The 19770-nt window shown below is 33.1% G+C and overlaps 1 protein-coding gene across 3 annotated transcripts in view; it reads right to left on the reverse strand.

Moving 5' to 3' along the window:
- Positions 1–19770, reverse strand: part of LOC122429209 (CD2 associated protein) — an 84442-nt gene that overhangs the window by 9401 nt on the left and 55271 nt on the right. For all 3 annotated transcript variants that reach the window (XM_043449459.1, XM_043449458.1, XM_043449460.1), the window contains 10 exons: positions 18640–18718; positions 18158–18252; positions 17647–17751; positions 16232–16268; positions 15079–15141; positions 9569–9740; positions 9029–9171; positions 2081–2193; positions 1296–1397; positions 34–203 (listed from right to left, as the gene is read on the reverse strand). In XM_043449459.1, the coding sequence (XP_043305394.1) occupies positions 34–203; positions 1296–1397; positions 2081–2193; positions 9029–9171; positions 9569–9740; positions 15079–15141; positions 16232–16268; positions 17647–17751; positions 18158–18252; positions 18640–18718 (1079 nt within the window). The remainder of the gene's footprint in view (positions 1–33; positions 204–1295; positions 1398–2080; positions 2194–9028; positions 9172–9568; positions 9741–15078; positions 15142–16231; positions 16269–17646; positions 17752–18157; positions 18253–18639; positions 18719–19770) is intronic.

The raw sequence follows: 19770 nt of genomic DNA on the forward strand, positions 1-19770 counted from the left end.
AAGTAGTACTCAAAGAACACAAGGGCTACTTACCCATGGTCCTTTTTCAGTGCTTCCACAACACACAGCAATTCAACAATCTGAGCTTTAAGTTCATCCAAGGAATTTTCTGCTTCTACCTTAGCTTTGATTTCTAATGGAGTTAGAAAAGTAGCTGTATTTGGTTTAGAAGTACTTGAAGGTGTTGGAAGGTGCACAGGCGGCTGAAAACATAATAAACAAAATTTTTATTTTATCTGTATTTCTATTTAATAAGTTCAAAAGTTTTTTTTTTTTTTAACTACAAGGAGATAAATAACTGAAGTAATACTTCCAAGATAAATGATAAACTTGAAAATCCAAAAAAGCAGCCTGATGTTCACAACTGCTAAAAAACCACTAAATGACCAAAGAATAAACCTGTAATTACTAAGGGTTTTTCTGAGAAATGTCAAAGGTTTCATTTAAGAAAAAAATCCATCAGATTTATCTTATGGTTGCCGAGTGGAGCATCTAGAAGCAAGAATATAAAGGCATTATTAAGGTACTACTTTGATCCTTCCTATTAAACAGTTACTGTTTAGAATATCCAAAGAGCACAAATGAAAAGCAACTACAAAGAATGCAAAAAAACATGCAGTAAGCCCAAAGAGGCATTAAAATGAATCCATGGCCTGATACCCTTTTCCTATTTCATTTAGGTAACACCAGGTATTGATAAAATTTCAACAGACTGCTGTCAGCTGAGAGAATCAGATTAAGTTTATCTGATAATCTGAATGACAGTCAGATGCCCTGCAATGAATGTGAGGAACAGGAATAATCTTCACAAACATAAGATGTGTGCCAGTTGTTGTAATACTATCTTAAATTAAGTGGCAATGGTCTAGAAAGGGCCCTCAACACCATGTAACAGATGGAAGAATCCAAGTTATTCTACTATCATCCCCGTGTGCATTCAGTGCTTATTATGGTGTCAAGCTCACTATGATGTAAGGAGTAAAGAACTGTTGGCTTCTGCCCAACAGGGCATGTTTTAATGGGAAATGAAACAAATGTATAGATCTATGCCTTAAAAATTATGAAACATGTAGCATTTGTGCTACTCATTTAAAATAATGTAACCCTCCTAAAAAGAGATCTACAGAGAATAATGCAACTTCAATTTAACAGTAATCATTTTATTTAGTTTTAGTAGGCATTATTTCTTGGCTTAAGAAATAATCCTTCCTGACAGACACTTTTAAACCCCATAATTCTGATGTTCACAAAGAACACTACAAATTATACAAATCTTATGCCACAATGCACCTCACCTTTGGAGAGTAGCAAGAATCCTTCTTGTGTTCAGATGGCTTTAGGTTGGCACTGTCATCTTCTTTTGGTAACTTCAAGGTTTTTTCTGGGCTGTGAGTTGGCTAAATGATTTTTTTTTTTTTAAATCAAGAAACAGAAAACACCAAAGAAAGAAAAGGTAGTAGGCATCTGGATAATAAAGTAAGCAACTTTTATCACTGTTTTCAGCAGCTGCTGTTCCAGGTATCCTGTTGTTGTTAACAGGAAGTTACATAATTTCATGCTGAATAACATAGTTGCATAACGTAAGCATGGAAAAACAGCTTGTCTATTAACAACAAAAATTTTCTCTACTTACGTTAACTTAAAGAATGCTTTAGAGGTAATACATTAACACTTAAAGTACCACCAGTATCCCAGGCGATGTACAGAAAGAATAAAAAGAAGCTATGGGGGTGGGGAATGCTCTCCCTTTTCCTGAAGTGAACACGTACCGCGCAATTCTAACGACTGCTGTCGGACAAGTAGATCACACAGGTCCCCTGTCTCTTTTCGACACTGCTCTATGGTTATGGTCTTAGGACAACTCCATTTCTGATTCTGTAATCTTCCATTCCACAACTGTGGAAATGAACAGGTCTCTTTCCCCGTATTTCTTAAAATACAACCCTTGGCCACTTACACATAGCTGTCTTTCTGATTTTTTAAGCTTCAGTGGAACTGTAAATTCCCCCTCTTTCTTATCTTCAGAAGGACTCTGGATTTGCTAAATGGTCTGTGCTTCACAACAGTAAATGTAACTCACAGAATGTCCACCATTGAAGCGGCCAGGCAGTCTTCTTCCAGGCATCTTCGGTCTATTTGCAGTGAGATGTAGTAAGTTTTCTGAGGAAGCTATGTCATCAAAATTTACAAGATCTGGAGAATAAAAGTAAACATATCTATTAAGAGATAACGGCATATTTTAAAAGGTAGAAAAGAATGTTTCTGTATTTTCAACAAACTATAAAATCAGAAAAAGTACCACTAAGACTCACAAGTTGACCTGTGCTTTTCATATGCATTTGGAAAACAACACTCACCCTCAAACACTAACATCCTCTTTACCTGATACATTTTATATATCAACAATATAAAGTTCATGTCTTCAATAGAGACTTAGACCTCAACAAAGTTCTTACTGAAAGATATAAATCTGTACCATAAGCTGTGTGTGTGTTAGTTGCTCAGTCATGTCCGACTCTTTGTGACCCTGTGGACTGTAGCCTGGCAGGCTCCTCAGTCCACGGAATTTTCCAGGCAAGAATACTGGAGTGGATTGCCATTTCCTACTCCAGGGGATCTTCCTGACCCAAGGATTGAATCCAGGTCTCCTGCATTGCCAGCAGATTCTTTACGGTCTGAGCCACCAGGGAAGCCAGTAGTATGAAAAAGCCAGTCTTCCTAAGTTCTTACTTAGAAAAAAAAATCTACTTCAACTCAGAATTAATTACAACGTATCAAAAAATTAACTCATGGAATGTGTATTAAAGTTCAAGTAATATCCTAATATCAAAATTTAAAAAACTCAATTTTATCTGAAACCCTGCTGCTTTCCAACTACATTTCTTAAAGGTAAAGTGTAATTTAATATATTTTTACACGTATGTGTACAGTATATTGTAGCTGGGCCTCGACCTGTTTATACTTCACTGCACTTCTGTTCAGACAGTATCCATGTGTAGGAATCAGACAACAGTCATAAATCTAAGGCAGATTCAGAGAGCAAGGGAAAAATGCTACATACATCATCCATGTACTTTCCCATCACCAAAGACTGGTTGACCTTTCATTCAGTATCTTGAGTTTGACAAATTTAGGTTAATTTGCAATTCTGAAACAATGGTATATAATACCTTCCCTTTTGCTAGATGGTCCAGAAAACCTTGCTGAAGGAGCTGATCTTTAATTTTGAATCCCAGATATCCATAAGTGGTATAAGAACCCTAAGGTTAATTCCAGACATTTCCACTATTACTAAAATCTCCCTCTGGCCCAGATTCCAAACAAAGAATATTAATCGCAGCCAATATGCCATCACTCATTTCGGCAGCAGGCATCTTTTGCCTTGTCTTCCAAGTATGGAATCATTCTTCATGCTGCCATTGCCTGGAAGTTTAAAATGCTTCCTGTCAAATATTTAGATGCAAATTAAATACAAAGTCAGAGAACTGCTATTTCTTAAAAGAGGTCCAAAGATAGTTATTATTATTGCCCTTAAAACTTAATCAATTTTCATATTCTAAATAATTTAGAGAATTTTTTTTAAAGGGATGGAAGACACAGAGGTAAAACAGGAAGAGGTTACTACTACTTGGCAATATGCATTCTATAACAACTGTAAGTATTTGCTGACCTCTGTTAATTCTTTTCCATCTTCATGTTCTGGGGTTGCTTTATATGTTCTATCTTGGATCTAGTCACTAGGCTAATATATCACAACAGGCAATCTAATATGCTTGGTTTGATTTCTGTCTTTAATTGTTCAGCAAGTGTCCATAAATAATTATAATATACACCAAAGCAAAACAAGAAACACAGTGGCTTTAATGGAAAATGCATTATATAATGTGAGAGATCTTGAGTTTAAATATATAGCTAAATATCTCATTTGTTAATTACTGCATAAACGAAGGAAACAGTATTTTAAAAGGTGTTAAAAATATGCTATAGTTTGAAAGGTTAGAAATTGCTTTTTAAACTGATAAATACATATTGACAACCTACAAAAAAATCTTGAAAAGCACAATCCAGTAATTTTTGCCTATGGAGATTATTTTCAAATGCATATTTAAGCAACATGCAAAAAGAAAAAGAAATAAAAACACAAGATGAAGATAAATGAAATTAAAAAGGTAAATGAAAGTAAGATTTACAAAATTATATATCATGCTCATGTAAAATGCCTTCTATATGGCCCAATTTTGGGCCACAACACCAAGACAAGTAATTTTACTATTCTAATACTCTCTCAGGTCCTCCATTTAAGTCACTGGGTTAGTAAAATGAAATAGTGCACATTTCTGACTCATGATATGCGTGAATGCTTTTAATTTTATCTAAGAGTGGTATCAGTGAATCTATATTTTACACATGGCATAAAAGGCATGACAGTCACTTAACTCCTGCCATCACATGGCCCCTCTGCCTGCCACATACACTTTTACACATTGCCAAGGACACTGAATTTTTTAAAATCAAAATGAAATATAAAATTTGGGAAGAAAATAAACTGACTTTCATGGTTGTCAATTAAAAAAAAACTTTTATCAAAACAATATTTTAAACTAACTAATCAAGAAAAAATTTCCAATATGAATTTTTATTTTAAAATGGAAAACCAAAATGGTTAGAATAGACAGACAAACATGTACACTTTAGTAAAATCACAAAGAAAACTCAATGTGCACCACCTATTTATACTGAATATATTATTTTGATTTCTTTTATAAATTGTCATCTTACCAAAATGGAGAAAGGTAGGATAATTTCCTGACACGTAAGAAGGGAAACATGGCAAACAGGCTAGGAAACAAAATCTGGAAAGAAAAGTCAAGGATAGGAATGTCTAGAAAAAAGACTAAACCAAAAAAATTATTTTACAAAGCAGGAAAAAGGAACAGTCGTAAATGAATAGAACCATTTCATGTTTAGCAGATATTGCAGTTTATCTAAACTTACATTAAGATGTGTATTAGGTTTTAGATTTATTCTTTTGTGTTTCATAAGGAAAAACTATGATTAGTATTAATTTCAACATACATTAAACTAGAAAGAAGCCTTTTTAAAAATTACTCACTTAACACCACAACAATTTCTAAAAGGATGTTTTAGTACTAAAACTAGAGGTCAGAGTAAATAAATCAACATATTAACAACTCATTGATATAGTTGCAACTGAAATTAAACCACCTTGCAGTCAAGTTTTAGTCCTCAGCACATGATAGTAGTTACAATAAGACAGGTAGTTTTAATTCTGGTATAATAGGGAAAAAAAAAAGCCGAATATTATTTTTAAATCTCACCATAAAAATACAACTCAAAATAACACTTAAAATCTCCCACATAAACTAATGAAAATTCAATTGTGCCTTACGTGATACTCTCTATAATGATATTATCAAGGAAATTATTATTAGAAAATAAAAATTTGTAATTACTGCCCTTATTTCCCAGGTAAATTCTGCATTTTGGGATACAATGTTTTCTTTTTGGTTTGAATCCTAGCTTAGATGCAAGTTCACTTTTTAAAGCGTCTACCGCTCAACAGGCAGACATCATATTAGAAAAATCTCACCATAAGTTGAATAAATGTTGAGAAATTAATTTAAACAAAATAGATCAATTATTAAATAGAACTGAAGCGAAAGAACACCATTCTACTTAACAATGATGACTTTCAGATCAAATAATGTATGTATTTCTAATATTTCTTTTAATGCAAGAAGAATTTATCACAGAAAGATAATCAAACAGAATAAAATACTACACTCTAAGAATACTTCAGCAATCGTCCTTTCTCAATGAAATAGCTGTTTCCACTAAATTTTCTATTTGGAAGTTTAAAATATTTATAAACCAATTATACTTTCTGGAAAACTTATTATTTTAGAAATATTGAGACTATGTGAACTTTAAAATTAACCTGTAGTAGCAATAAGGTTATCCTAAACCAATTTTTGATGAAGTGTTGGAAAAAGAGAGGAAAAAAAAAAAAATTAAAACATGCTTTGACAGCTCTGCAATGTACAGTGCTACCTTTTATCATATGAGAATATTTATGAAGAATTTTTTAACAAACTGAAACAAATTAAGTATTCTAGGAATGTTTTTCTTATATGAACAAAAGTCAGACTCCATATTTATACACATGAATATATATGTTTATATATGGCTTTATATATAAGGAAATCAAATTGGAGAGTAGGGAAAGGAATTTACATCCTTAACAGACAAGAGTAGATACATCAGAGATATAAGGGATCATTTGATTGTTAGATAAGTGAGAAAACTGAGAAACATGCCAATTACCTACCAACTAGTAATTTAAAACCCACATTTTTTAACAGCAAATTCTACTATATCATTTCACCTCAAATTATTATTTTACAAAATAATTAAATTCTAAGGAGAGTTTCATGTATGTTTCAGACTTTCTGGAACTTATGTTAAAGGGCGAGTTTCGTGTCATTTAAAAACTTAAAACCTCACACTGTAATTAAATCACATCTCAATGCAAGGCCAAATGTGAGGCTGTATCTGGTAAAGAGCACAGTTCTGTTTTTTTTTAAGGTGCCAACATCTCGAAGAAGAGGTAAAACAAGTACCAGGTACATTTTATACTACAAGTACTAAGAACATGATATTTTAATTTAAATTTAAAAAAGGAAAGAAGAAGCCTCTGATCTGAGGCTTGGCATAAGCCACTTGCTGTCAGCAGCAATGCCTTTTACCTTAGCATACTACTTGTGCCCAAAACACTACTGCAAATATACACCTGCTCAGTAAATATTTGCTACTTAAAATGAACTCAATTTCCAAAGTTTATATTTTCTGAACTTCACAGTGCAATACACCAAAGGCAAAGTGATAGTGGAAGATACAAAGACTGCAGCTTGGAAGTTAACTGTTTGTTTTTTGACCATTTATAAGTCTTAGCACCTCTAAATTACTTATTCATTTCAACAAAAAAGCTAACTAGAAATCAGAACATTTGAAACCCTGTTCCACAAAGCCTCTAATTTTTAATGAAGAATAAATAATGGTTATAGATATAAGACAAGAAATGGGACCAAAAAACAAAGGAAAAAAATAGAACTTTTCAACCACCAGTAGTCACACATGTCAAGGAAATAAAGCTTGGTAGTAATCATATACAGATAAGGTATAGGGGGAAAAGTGAAAAATTTGTTTTAATTTACATAAAATTTTTTTGGTAATTTCTAAGACTGAGGAAATGAAATAGAGCAAATGTTAAAGAATGATACAAAGTAACAAAAAATACAGGCAGGGGGGAAAAAAAGCTCTAAATATTACACTTTCAGCTACCAAGTCAAAGTGAAATCACTCAGTCGTGTCCAACTCTTTGTGACCCCATGGCCTGTAACCTGAAACAGGCTTCTCCGTCCACGGGATTCTCCAGGCAAGAATACTGGAGTGGGTTGCCATTTCAGCTACCAGAGAGACTTTTTATTAAAATCCAGAACTTCTGTGATAAAAAGACTGCAGAAAATGGTGGAAATTCAAAAGATAGTAACAATGGATTTTTGATATCCAGAGTTCGTGTTTAATTTTTTCTTTACTACTGAAACCATATTTCTAGCTACATTTAAAATCAAACAGAAAATAGTAAGAACTAATAGAATTAGATTTTTTACTACTAACTTCAATTTTTAAAAAATTAAAGGATTTCTTAAAAAACACAAAGATGATTTTTGTTTTTATTTAACTACCAATAAATAAGAACAATTTTTTACCAAAAACTTACTGAATATATTTGAGTGAATGTCTCTAAAATACAATCAACATCTCAATTTCCAGAAATTATTTATAAATATGACTTCATCCAGATCAGGCAGGATCTAAATATATGATGAAAGATCTATAAAACATTCCAATTAAAAAACTATAGGAGGCTATGCTGAAGTCAGAGCTTTCGTACTTCCAAACTAAAGAGAAGGAAGAAAAATACAATCACCTTAAAAATAAGAAAGGAAGCACATTTTATAATACAGTGATAAAAAAATTTTAGTGTAACTGGCCTTCACGTTCAAATGTAAAGAAATGTTGACCTGAAGCTAAAAAATACATTAAGACATTAAAAAAAAAAAAAAATTAAAGGAAATACCAGAGAACTTTAAGGGGATTTAAAGAATTCTCCTCTGGTTTATGTGATCTTGAACACTTGCTGTAACTGTAACTTACTTTGTTCAGATGCAAAATAGGGAGAAATGGCATCTGCCTCTTAAAGTCAGTGTTAACATAAGAATATATATGAGAAAATGTGTCTAAAATGTTAAAAAAACTAAAGAACAAATGCAAACTGCTACAAAACAACCATTACCACAAAGTAATGACTGTGTGATGCTTTTAACAGTGAGACCTTTATCTAGACTTTATCTAGACTTCTCTGATGCAAAAAGAAAAAGGAAAATGACCTCTCAGTATTTCATTTTATAACTGAGACGTATAAAAGACCAGGAGACAAAGAGGATTAATAGGCTTAAAAGTGAGTCCTAAAACTGAAGGAATAATATTTAGCTAAAGAAGTAAACCTTGCTATATAGAGAGATAGAGAGAGAGTCACGAAAAGTCTATTTTTCAGAAATGGAAACAACAGTATTTGCAGATTTCAGCGGGAAAAGAAAAATATTCTTCTTAAATATAATCTAGCATGGCACTGAAAGTCTAGTTCATTCATATCTGCCCAAGTAGGTGGTATGGTCATTCCACTATGAAGCGATAGAAAGATAAATGGCTGACCTTTTAATATCCATCTCAGTTCTCTGACCAGTGAGAAAGCTTTTGTGAACCACAAATATTTTGTCCATTTATATTCTTTGAGTTTCATTTTCTATTTTGGCTTGGAAGATTTTAAACAAATTTTAATTAATTTCTACTATGTCCACACACAAATCTTATTTTCAGTAGTTTCTGAAAACTGTATTTGCACTTTTTTATTTTTTATGCACCATCTTTCCACATGTTAACTTACCTGTTTCTTTAGAGCTTCTAACTGTAAATGAATCTAGGTCTACTGATTTTGGTCTAAGTGGTAACTGTTCAGAATCTAGCTTTGGTTTTGATACTGGCTCAGCTTCAGATTTTGATGAACTGGTAGAAACATCTCCATTAATCCTGAAATGAGAAGAATCAAACACATGCAAAAATCATTTGTATCTGAAGCATGACCATCTTTTAACATTGTGATTTAATAGTGCAATACTGATTTTTCTTTTTCATCTATAAAATTATTTCCATAAACATAAACCTCTACCCTAAGACCAATCATAATAAAATTAGAAATATAAATAAAACAGTTTAACGTAAGTGTATCTGCTTAGAGTGAACATTAAGATTAATAACATTTACACAGATTACAGTCTATAAGAAAAAGATGAAAAGCAAGGACTTTAAAAATAACTTTGGGATTTAAAAAGACATAGAACCAAAATTATGTCAAAAGCAAGTAAATCAAAAAAAAAAAAAAAAGCAAGTAAATCAATAAACTAATTTAAAGTTAGATAAAACCTACTTGGTTACAGGAGGTGGTGGAGGAACCGGTTTTTCAGGTCTTTTTGGGTACAACGCTCCAGATCTCAATAAATTATTGGCTTTGGTAGGTGGAACAGGCTTCTTGGGTGGGACTTGTGGAGCAGTTGGTTTAGAAGGTTTCTGTTCCAAAACTGATTTTTCATCTGATTTTTCTATTATTTAAAAATATTTAGAAAGTTACTAATAATCAGAACTATTTTTAAAGCTAATGTCAGACTAGAAAGGTGTGAAACAAAAAGAAGACACTATTTGTGTATGTGTACACTGTTTTATCTGTTTTAAAGTTATAACTAAATTATTTATGAAGTGTTAGTCGATCAGTCATGTAGGACTCTTTGCGACCCCATGGACTGTAGCCCTTCTATTCCATTCCCTTCTCCAGGGGATCTTCCCAATTCAAGGATTGAACCTGGGTAGCCTGCATTGCAGGCAGATTCTTTACTGTCTGAGCCACTTTAAACTTAACTGTCATTTTAAAAAACTCCACCCTGGTAGGAAGGGGGACCACTGATAATCTTCTTATTAACAAAGAATGCCTGCTTCTGTCTTCCCACCATCCTTTGCTTTTAGGGTTGGTATTCTACTCCAGTATAATCATGCATAATTTACTCTAAGCAGAAAACAACATTACCTAGACTTAAATCCAGTCCACTTTCTAAAACTGAAGTATAGAGAACTAAAAATGAGTAGGAACTCTAGTGCCATTTAATTTATATTTAATTTATTTAAAAATAACCATGATGATGAAAAACATTTTTTGAAAAACTGAGGCTAGATTAACTAGCTGCAGATAAGAAAATGACAGGCTTATATTTATAATTCTTATCATTATATTAGGAATTTTATTAGTACAATTTTACTTAATAATTTTATGAGATAGTTAAGAAAATATGCTGGGGAGTAAAATTAAGAACAATATCATGTCATGTTAATAAAAATTTTGTCACCAAAAAGGCATAGTTACATACATAATGACATAAGTTCTTGTTCCATATTTTATCAGTGGTCACTTGGAAATGCTTTAGAGAAAAACACAGTACTCTGCAAAAAGCAGGAAGTATATCCTTAATTCATTCTACTTTCCTAACATTTTAGAAAAGTTTAGGACAAAAAAATATATACCCATATTTATCTCACTGAAGTGACCTGAACTGGAATGTGATGTATTTTCAGAAGTCTAAGTACAAAGTTCAAGGAGCTATCATCACAGGAACACATCTGAGTAACCCTGCTCCCGCAAAAAACTAAGCCTTAGCCACATTAAGTTCCTTCTCTTCATTCCTCTTTCCAATCACCACCTCAATGCTCCAATCCAAAGGTGTCTTCTAACACGATAGATCACTTCCGAATATTTTAAGTTTACACCAATGAAATCATAATATGCTGCTGTGTGAAACTCTATTGTATTCATTTGTTGCTATGCTATCTATTCTTGCCTGAAGAATCCCATGGACAGAGGAGCCTGGCAGGCTACAGTCCATGGGGTCACAGAGTCAGACACGACTGAACGACTAACACACACAGGCTATACTGTATCCTGGCACATGAATGTACTTCAATTTATTTATCCATTCAACTACTGATAAGACATTTTGTGCTCTTTCCAATTGAGGGTCAATGCAAACGATGCTATGATAAACTTTGAGTCTTTTGGTGTACATATGGAACACACATTTCCTGTGAGTATATAATTAGAAATAAAAGCGCTGGGCAACAGGGTCAACTGTAGTTCTCAAGGGTAGACATAACGACGATTTACATTCCCACCTACAATGTATGAGTGTTCTGATAATCTGGATCCTCACCAATGTTTAGCATTGCTAGTCTTTTTTAAAAAGTTTCACTCATGTTGGTGAGAATCTTACTTTGGTTTAAATAAAATTACATTTCCTTCCTGAGTAATGAGTTTGAGTAACTTTTTCCTACTCTGGTAAGAATGAAGCAGGCTACTGAAAGGTATGTCCAGAAAAGTCTTCGCCCAAAGTGTTGGGATCATTACTACCCTGAAGGACAACATGTGTGATGAGCATAGCACCTCAGAAAACAGTGAGAATGACGCTGCAAAGCAGGTTTGAGACAACCCAGGCGGAGGCTTGGGCAGGGAGGAGGTAAACTCCATTCTCATGATCTGCAAAAGTACCCCATGAAATAACGGGGAGTCACCTAAGAGTCAAAGGTCAGATGGTGATCTGTTTCATGTTTTCTAGTAGCTCCATTTTTATCTTTATCAATAAGGCAGGGTTTTTCAAAGGACATGCTCTGTGAAATGGAAATCAAGAGAGAGATAAAAGTAAGGAACACACACTGGAGGAATATACTATATCTCCTGTCAGAAGGCTAAGGCTCCTCCAAGTGGCCCTAGCTATGATTTGAAAAAGCTCTCTCTGTTGACTCTGGAACAAGAAAGAGAGAGAAACTTATGTTTATTTTTTTAAAGAAATAATGTAATCTATGTCTATAATAGCCAGACCCTCTGAATTGATACTGGCTCTCCCTGAATGCTAGTTAACAGGCTTTAAAGAACTGACCTTATTATTTCTTGCACCAGATTAAAGTCATGCCAGGTTAAGGAGAACATTCTCAAAATATTAAGAATTGCTTTCTTTGTTGTATTTGTATTTTCACTTATTTAAAAATTTCTTACATTTGTACACCTAAACTTTGAAATCAACACTTCATAGTAAGCTTTAAAATTTTTTCAATGAAGAGTTTTGGTGGTTTTGATAACATTTAGAGATAAGGGGGGGGGGGTCTTTTTTATTCATTCACATAATTACCACTTCTGGCATTCTTCATTACTCTGTGTACATCCAAATGCCAATACAGGATCATTTTCCTTCTGCCAAAAAGAACCTCTTTAAACTGTTCCTGTGTAGTACATACAGTCTACTGGCAAAGCATTCTCTCAGATTTTATCTCCAAGTTTTAGTTTTGCCTCCACTGCCTGAAAAGTACTTTTGCTAGGTAGAGAATTCAAAGTTGACAGTTATTTTCTTTCAGACTTTATGTTTTTCTCTTTATCACTGCTTTTCACAGAACTTATTATGATGTGCCTTAAGGTGATTTCCTTTCTGTTTTTTCTGCTTTGAGTTCACTGAGCAACTTGGATTTGTGTGCTTCAAGTTTCTTCCAAATCTAAAGATTTTCAACCATTATTTCTTCACATATTTTTTTCTGTCCCTTCTCTCTCTCATTTCCTCAGGGACTCCATTCACACATAAGTAAAACCATTTTCCTTCTGCTGCCTGAAAACTGCTTCTAGACAATAAGCTGGGTTAGGGTGTGCCTCATTGGTTTCAATGATAACTTCTCTCAGTGATAACAGCCCTATGCTATCTGTTGTCCAATGTCTGAAACCACTGTTAAATGTATTTTACCCAGCTTCCTAGTTGTCTAACTCAGGAGGGCAAATTCAGTCCCAGTCACTTCCTCATGACAAAGATTTTGAAAAAATAAATATAATAAAAATGTGTTACCTTCCATTTTGTTTATAAGATCAACTGATTGATTTTAGGAAATATAGGAAGTTACTACCTTATTTTAACAAAACCCTTACCTACTTGATAAAGGGGACTACAAAACAAATAACATAATGGAAATATTTAGTAACAAACTTCTTACATTTGTGTGTGTGTGTGATGGTTCTATATATCTTTGTATGATGAGCTTTTCATGTAGGACAGATATCATAACCAAGTACCAAAATAAACTGATCCAAGATGTGGACCTAACAATAGCTAGCTATATCACAAGACCAATCAAGAAATATCTTTGCATCTAAATTTAAAAATCTCAAATGCAAAAAAGAAAAGGAGGGAGTTGAAGATATAAAAACTTTCCATGGTGAGCCCAGATTGTGAGAAAGAGATAAAGCTATGAAGGTGTACGACATTCAGAGTCAAGAGTGTGGTTGCTACATTTAGTGAATAAAGTAAAAGATAATACCAAAAATGTAATTTGGGATCATTCGGACCAGGATGTGGAGCAACAGGAACTCTCACTCACTGTTGGTGGGAATGCAAAATGGTGCAGACACTTTGGAAGACACTTTAACGATTTCTTACAAAACTAAACATGAACCATACGAATAAGTGATTACACCTCGTAGTATTCACCCAAGTGAACTGAAAACTTATGGACACACACAAAGGCTGCTCAAGTGTGACAGCAGCATTATTCTTAACTGCCAAAACCTGAAACCAACTTCAGTAGGTGAATGGATAAACTGTGGTACATCCAGACACTGGAATATTAATCAACACTGAAAAGAAATGAGCTATTAAACCATGAAAGGACATTGATAAACCCTAAATGAATATTACAAAGTGAAGACAATGTGTAAAAGCTACGTAGTGTATGATTCCAATTATATGACACTCTGAAAACCACAAAACTGAAAATTAAAAGATGGGCAGCTGTCAGGGGTTGGGGGAAGGGAGGGATGAAAAGGACAGAACACAGAGGAATTTTAAAGAGGCACGGCTATTCTGTATGATAGCACCATTATACATTTGCCCAAACTCATAAAATGTACAATGCCAGAGGTGATCCCCAGTGTAAACTATGGACTTTGGACGATGCTGGGTCAGCAGAGGCGCACTGATCGTAACAAGTGAACCACTGCTGGGTACACCGATAGAGGGGAAGGCCGTGCATGCCCAGGGCAGGGAGGATACGGGAACTCTGTGCTTTCTGCTCAACTCTGCTGTGCTTCTGAAACTTCTAAACAAATTAAAAAAAAAAAAAATACACTAAAAAATTAATCTGGTAACAATGTGAAATAGAAGCCAGATTAAGGACTGAAATAAGAGAAATCATTAAGTTAAGAGAATACATTAACACTTTAAGCAAGAGACAGGGCAGGAAGTAGAATCAACACTGGCAGTAGATACAAAAGTATTCTGCAACAGTGACAAGTTTTTTGCAAGTGTATATAACCTTCTCTACTAGATACAACCACTGCAGATCTTGTGTACAAGGAGAAGCAGGTATTAACAATAACAAAACATTTTTTTTCCAACAAAATACATATGGTATCTTGGAATACCTTTCCAAGTTTACATGATAAATATACACAGTGAAAATCAAACAATACATAATAAATCACTTCCACGTTTTAGGTAAGACCTCACTCTTACACCTAAGAAAAAAATTTTTAATAGATTTCAACTGGGACACTATAAAAATAAGAGTATAACTGTTTAATGTTTAGTTTTCTTACACATTATTAGAAATAACTGATTAAATGCTACATCCTTACTGAAGTGATGGTATAACTTTTTCATGAATGTAAATTGGTATCAGTTTGAGTAAAATCTTAATTACCTATTGATCTGGCCAAACTCCCTCCCAGAAAACCCCAAGAATTTCATAATACATAATGAACACCTGTTAAAAATCAGTGTCAGTGACTCAATGTGGAGACACATTTTTCTCTACACTGATAATGAAAAGAATATTTAGTTTTTCTGAAACTGGAAATCACCTCACCTTTTTCCTCAGGCTTTGTGGGAAAATACTTCTTCTCGGTACCTACCAGGTCAGGCTTTGAAACTAAAGAGGGGAATAAAGTTAATACTTTAAAAAAAAGATAGTTTTAGAGCACAAAGGTAATTATACTACTAAAAAGCAAAAAGTTGAAAAAAGAACGTACGATGAAAACATGGTTTAACAGAATGAACACTATACTGCAATCACTCTGTATCCAATCCTGAACCTGCCACTATCACCATGAGTAAGTGACAGGACTGTGGTCTCAGTTCCTACTCTATCAAGCAAAGGAGTTCACACGCGCTACAATACCACTGCTCAGCAGAACTTTCTGTAATGATGGAAATACTCTGTTTTTGTATGGTCCAATACTGACCACTGAGACCTGAAATGCTGCTACTGCAACTATGCAATTAACTTTTAAATTTTATTTAATTTTAATTAATTTTAAAAGCCCAGTATGACTAGGGGCTAAAAACTCTCCAATGCCAGCTTCTACAAAAATTGCCTTTAAAGTATCCTTGCTCGGAGATAAGGTTAGCAAACACAAAGCTGAAACTATGGAGGAGGGAAGGACTTGTGTTACTCAAAAAAAAAAGCAAATCTTTCAAGGAAAAAAAATTGGACTACACATTTAAAAATCAGAAGTTATGCGTTAGAACTTAAAGAAATAAAGTCAGATTATAAAACATTAACTCTGGAAAACACTTCTAGGTACCCATCATTTATTCAAGTGTTTAAAAAGGAAAAACAAAACTCTTCCAGTTTGCTTAAGCATTATCACACTCTTTGAAGAGTATATAAATAAATCAGTACTTGGTTGTGACACTGAAAAATGGATTGTATCTGAAAACTTATCAGCTAGGTAAATATTTAAGATTTAAGCTTAGTCAATTTTCTTAACTCAAAATGTCATAAAATATCCAAATTATTTTCAAAATCCCAATTTTATACAGTTTATACTTTAAAAAAATACTGATAGCTATTAATACACATGAACAGTCAATTTTCATATATTTTTAAAAATTATATAGTGTCATAGCATTTAATTTTTGCTAATGAAAAATAAATGATTTACAGAAGACCCAATTTCATCATTTTAGAACTTAAAAATATAAAAAACAGAAAACTGAATAATCTGTTTCTTACTTACTTGGACTCTTAGCAGGTGGTGGTGGTTTCTTTGGTTTCTATTAAAATAATAATTGTGAAAACAGTAAAACACTTACATATTAAATATTTACAGTTAAACTCTGATCATAAATAATCTAAGTTACATAAATACCTCTCCTTACCCCAAACCCGCTAGAAATTATAAAATGGTAAGATCCAAACAACTCCACAAAAGATCACAGACAAAAAATTTATCCTATTAGAACAAATGCCTCCTTGATCAAAATTCAAATATTTCAAAAATTATCATGGACTTAGATAAACTTAAAAAATCTTAATGATGAGCAAAAACATTCTTTCCTATTTCCCCTATTTTAAGATTCCTATACACCATTTTACCTCTCTTTACCTGGCAGGGAAAGAAAGAGACTTTATTTTAAAATAAGAGGAATACCTAATAAATTTATAGAGCTTTTACTTTTGATTATTCAGGACTCTCAAAAAGAACATAAAGGCAAAGGTCTATTTTTCAATTTATAAAATTCTCTTGGGTTTACAAGCATTCACTCATTTTTGCCTTAAAAAACCTGAAACGCATTTCTAAGTTTGTGAATTTGGTTTTTCCAAATTAAAAATAACTGATAATCAATACTCCATGAACATCTAATAAGAGCCAAAAAAAGAAAGTGGGTTCATTAACAAGAGTATAAATATGAAGTGTGTAAAAATAAAGCACACCTGAAGCCTGTTGAATTAATAATGAATGAAATTTAGCAAAGGAAGAATCTCAGACAGTGTAAGCCTTCACACATTATCCTTTTGTAATTTACTTTAAATAAAAGACTGCAAAGGTTTAGAGATTTCTGCACTGGCTTAAATTAAATATGGCAGACGGCCTTGCTAGGGTTTGCCAGCTCTCTGTGTAAATCTTTTCCTCTTGTTTAAAAATTCATTAATCCCTCCATAGGTGAAAAGAAGGGATCAAATTGTAGAAAAGCAAAAGATCATTGACTCAATCTCACTTTATTCACTGTGAGAAGTGAGATCGATACATTAAATCCTGTAAGGAGGCTAAATAAAGCCTTCTCACTGTCCCAAAAATGCAGTGATAGAGTAACAGTAACCAACAGTACCTTAAAATAAAAATTTTCAACAAAATTAAACATGACTTAAGTCAAGTGCTAACTTGTCTAAATAGTACAGCCAGTCTTTTTTCTTTTAATCATAATAAAGTAATAAAGTCTAAGTTAATTTTTAGTCAAAGGAAAAGAAAAACAGGAACAAAACACAGAAGTGATACATTGTTTTGTTTCACCATAATTCAAGTAACTTTTACCTGATTATATGAATCTGAAACTCCTGGAAAATTACTCAGTAACTATGTAAAAAACTTGTTTAAGAAATATTGGCAAAAGGTTTTTTAACTTATCATCATCAATGAAAAAGAAAGCTTACAGGAAAGTCCTTATCCAGTTCATTTATCTGAACAGCAAAATTGTCTGGAAATACTCCTTCTTTACCATTCAGTTCACCCTTCCACCAGCCAGTTTCTCCAGTTTCCTAAACCGCAAAATGAAGAATAAAGATAATAGTGGTTATGTCTAGATAAGAAAAAAAGTTAGCAACAACATAAGAAAACACTGAATTCCATTAATTTTATAAGGAAAAAATAAAGACCTTAAGCAGACTTTGAGATCCTACTAAAAAAATATATTTCCCCACAACATGAGGGTTAAAAATAATTTCCAATACATCAATTATAACAATAATAGACAATAAACATTTGCTTAAAAAAAAAAACCTTTCTGATCACTTACTATATGCCAGGTTCTCAGGTCACAGAAATAAACATGATAAAGTCCCAGGTCTTTCATAGCTTACCTTCTAGTGTGAATGCAAGACTACTGAAAAAATATTTCTATGAATAAATTAAGTTATTCACTGAAAAACTTGAGAAGTATCTTACCTTACTTATCAACTGTATTATCTCCCCCTCTTTAAAAGTCAGTTCATCTTCATTAGTACCTTCATAGGCAAATAGCGTTCTACAGTATTCCTTAGCTAAAATGAAAAACATAAATAAAGTTTATATATAAATTACTTCTTTCAACAAATACTTATTAAGCCTCCATTTTGTCTAAAGAAATGAACACTAGAAGCTTTTGGATGATTTCAATAATTTTAGCTAATCATGTTGAATTAAATAACAAGTTTCATTAATCATTCATTCAAATAGTTACTATGTGCCTACCTGTTCCAGGCACAGTTCTAACTGTACTGGATACATCAATGAACAAAACATCCAAAACTCTTTGACCTCATGGTGTTCACATCTAGGAGGATTTAATACTCTGAGGAAGTAGTACAATGTAACAAGTGTCTTCAACAAGTCTAATAATACATTTGAGCATGCTTCACTCGACACAAACATTTCATTCAAAAACTTACCTTTAACTTTACCTTCAGTGTCTGTTTTTGTTATCTCCACACTCTGAGTTTTGGATCCTACTGACTGTGTGATTAAAGGCTAGAATAGAAAGGATAGTATCACCTATTTTAAGTTATAACAAAGCTAATAATCTTAAACATCATTTCCATAAACAGTTATCTAGCTTTCCCTAACAGTATTATAGTCAGGTTAGTAAAACGACTGAAAACTTTGCCATGAAACAGATAAATATCTGAAAAGCTATTTAAATGACAGCCCAGAACTTCCAGTTTTAAAACTCTCTGTCTTAAGGATAACAAACATACTCTGACACCCAAAATGCTGTGATTTATTTTAGAACCTCCAAAACAAATAAAAATAGCATTTGAAAATGTACCATGTACCAATCTCTGAGCTAATAAGCACTTTACATGCCTTGTAATTTAATCCTCGGAACAATCAGAATAAAGTAGGCACTATCAGTCACTCTTTTTATAAGTCAGAAAGCAGTTAAATAACCTGACCACAATAAAAATAATTTAGCAGTGCAGCCCAGATTTGAATCTTTAAAGTTGGACCCCAGAAGATGGGCTCTTAAAGGACAGAACTGAACTTCCTTACAATGAGACAAAGAAAAGAAAGTCTTTATACTTACTTCAATGCTGCTATCAGAATGAAAACATTTAGGTAATGTTACAATTGCAACTTTAACTTGTAACTAGTTACCTTGTAACTATATAGTCTAGTGGACAATTTTCCACTGTAATCAACTACAGTAAGCCTTTCATCATGTCTTAGTGTTTCCTTAAGTTCTCTCCTCAGAACTAACACTACATGTGGCCTTAAACTTCATTAGTTAAAAACCTGAGCATACTGCTAACTGGTAATATCATTGTGTACTCTATTTATCTTTTAAAACACTCACTTTAATTTCTCCTAACTTTTCTCCATTATATCTTCCAATCTGGGGTTGCCTACAAACACAGCAAATGTGCTCTCTACTTTATCAATTCCTAGGTCAGTGAGCAAAGCAAGTCTTGGAAGGCCATCCTATATGGTAATCCTGAGAGTGCTCTCACTTACAACAACTCTTTAGTGAACATTAACAATGGCAAAAGAGGGGCTTCCTTGGTGGCTCAGTGTTGAAGGAT

Source organism: Cervus canadensis, chromosome 28 (assembly GCF_019320065.1).
Source record: "Cervus canadensis isolate Bull #8, Minnesota chromosome 28, ASM1932006v1, whole genome shotgun sequence".
Taxonomy (NCBI): Eukaryota; Metazoa; Chordata; class Mammalia; order Artiodactyla; family Cervidae; genus Cervus; species Cervus canadensis.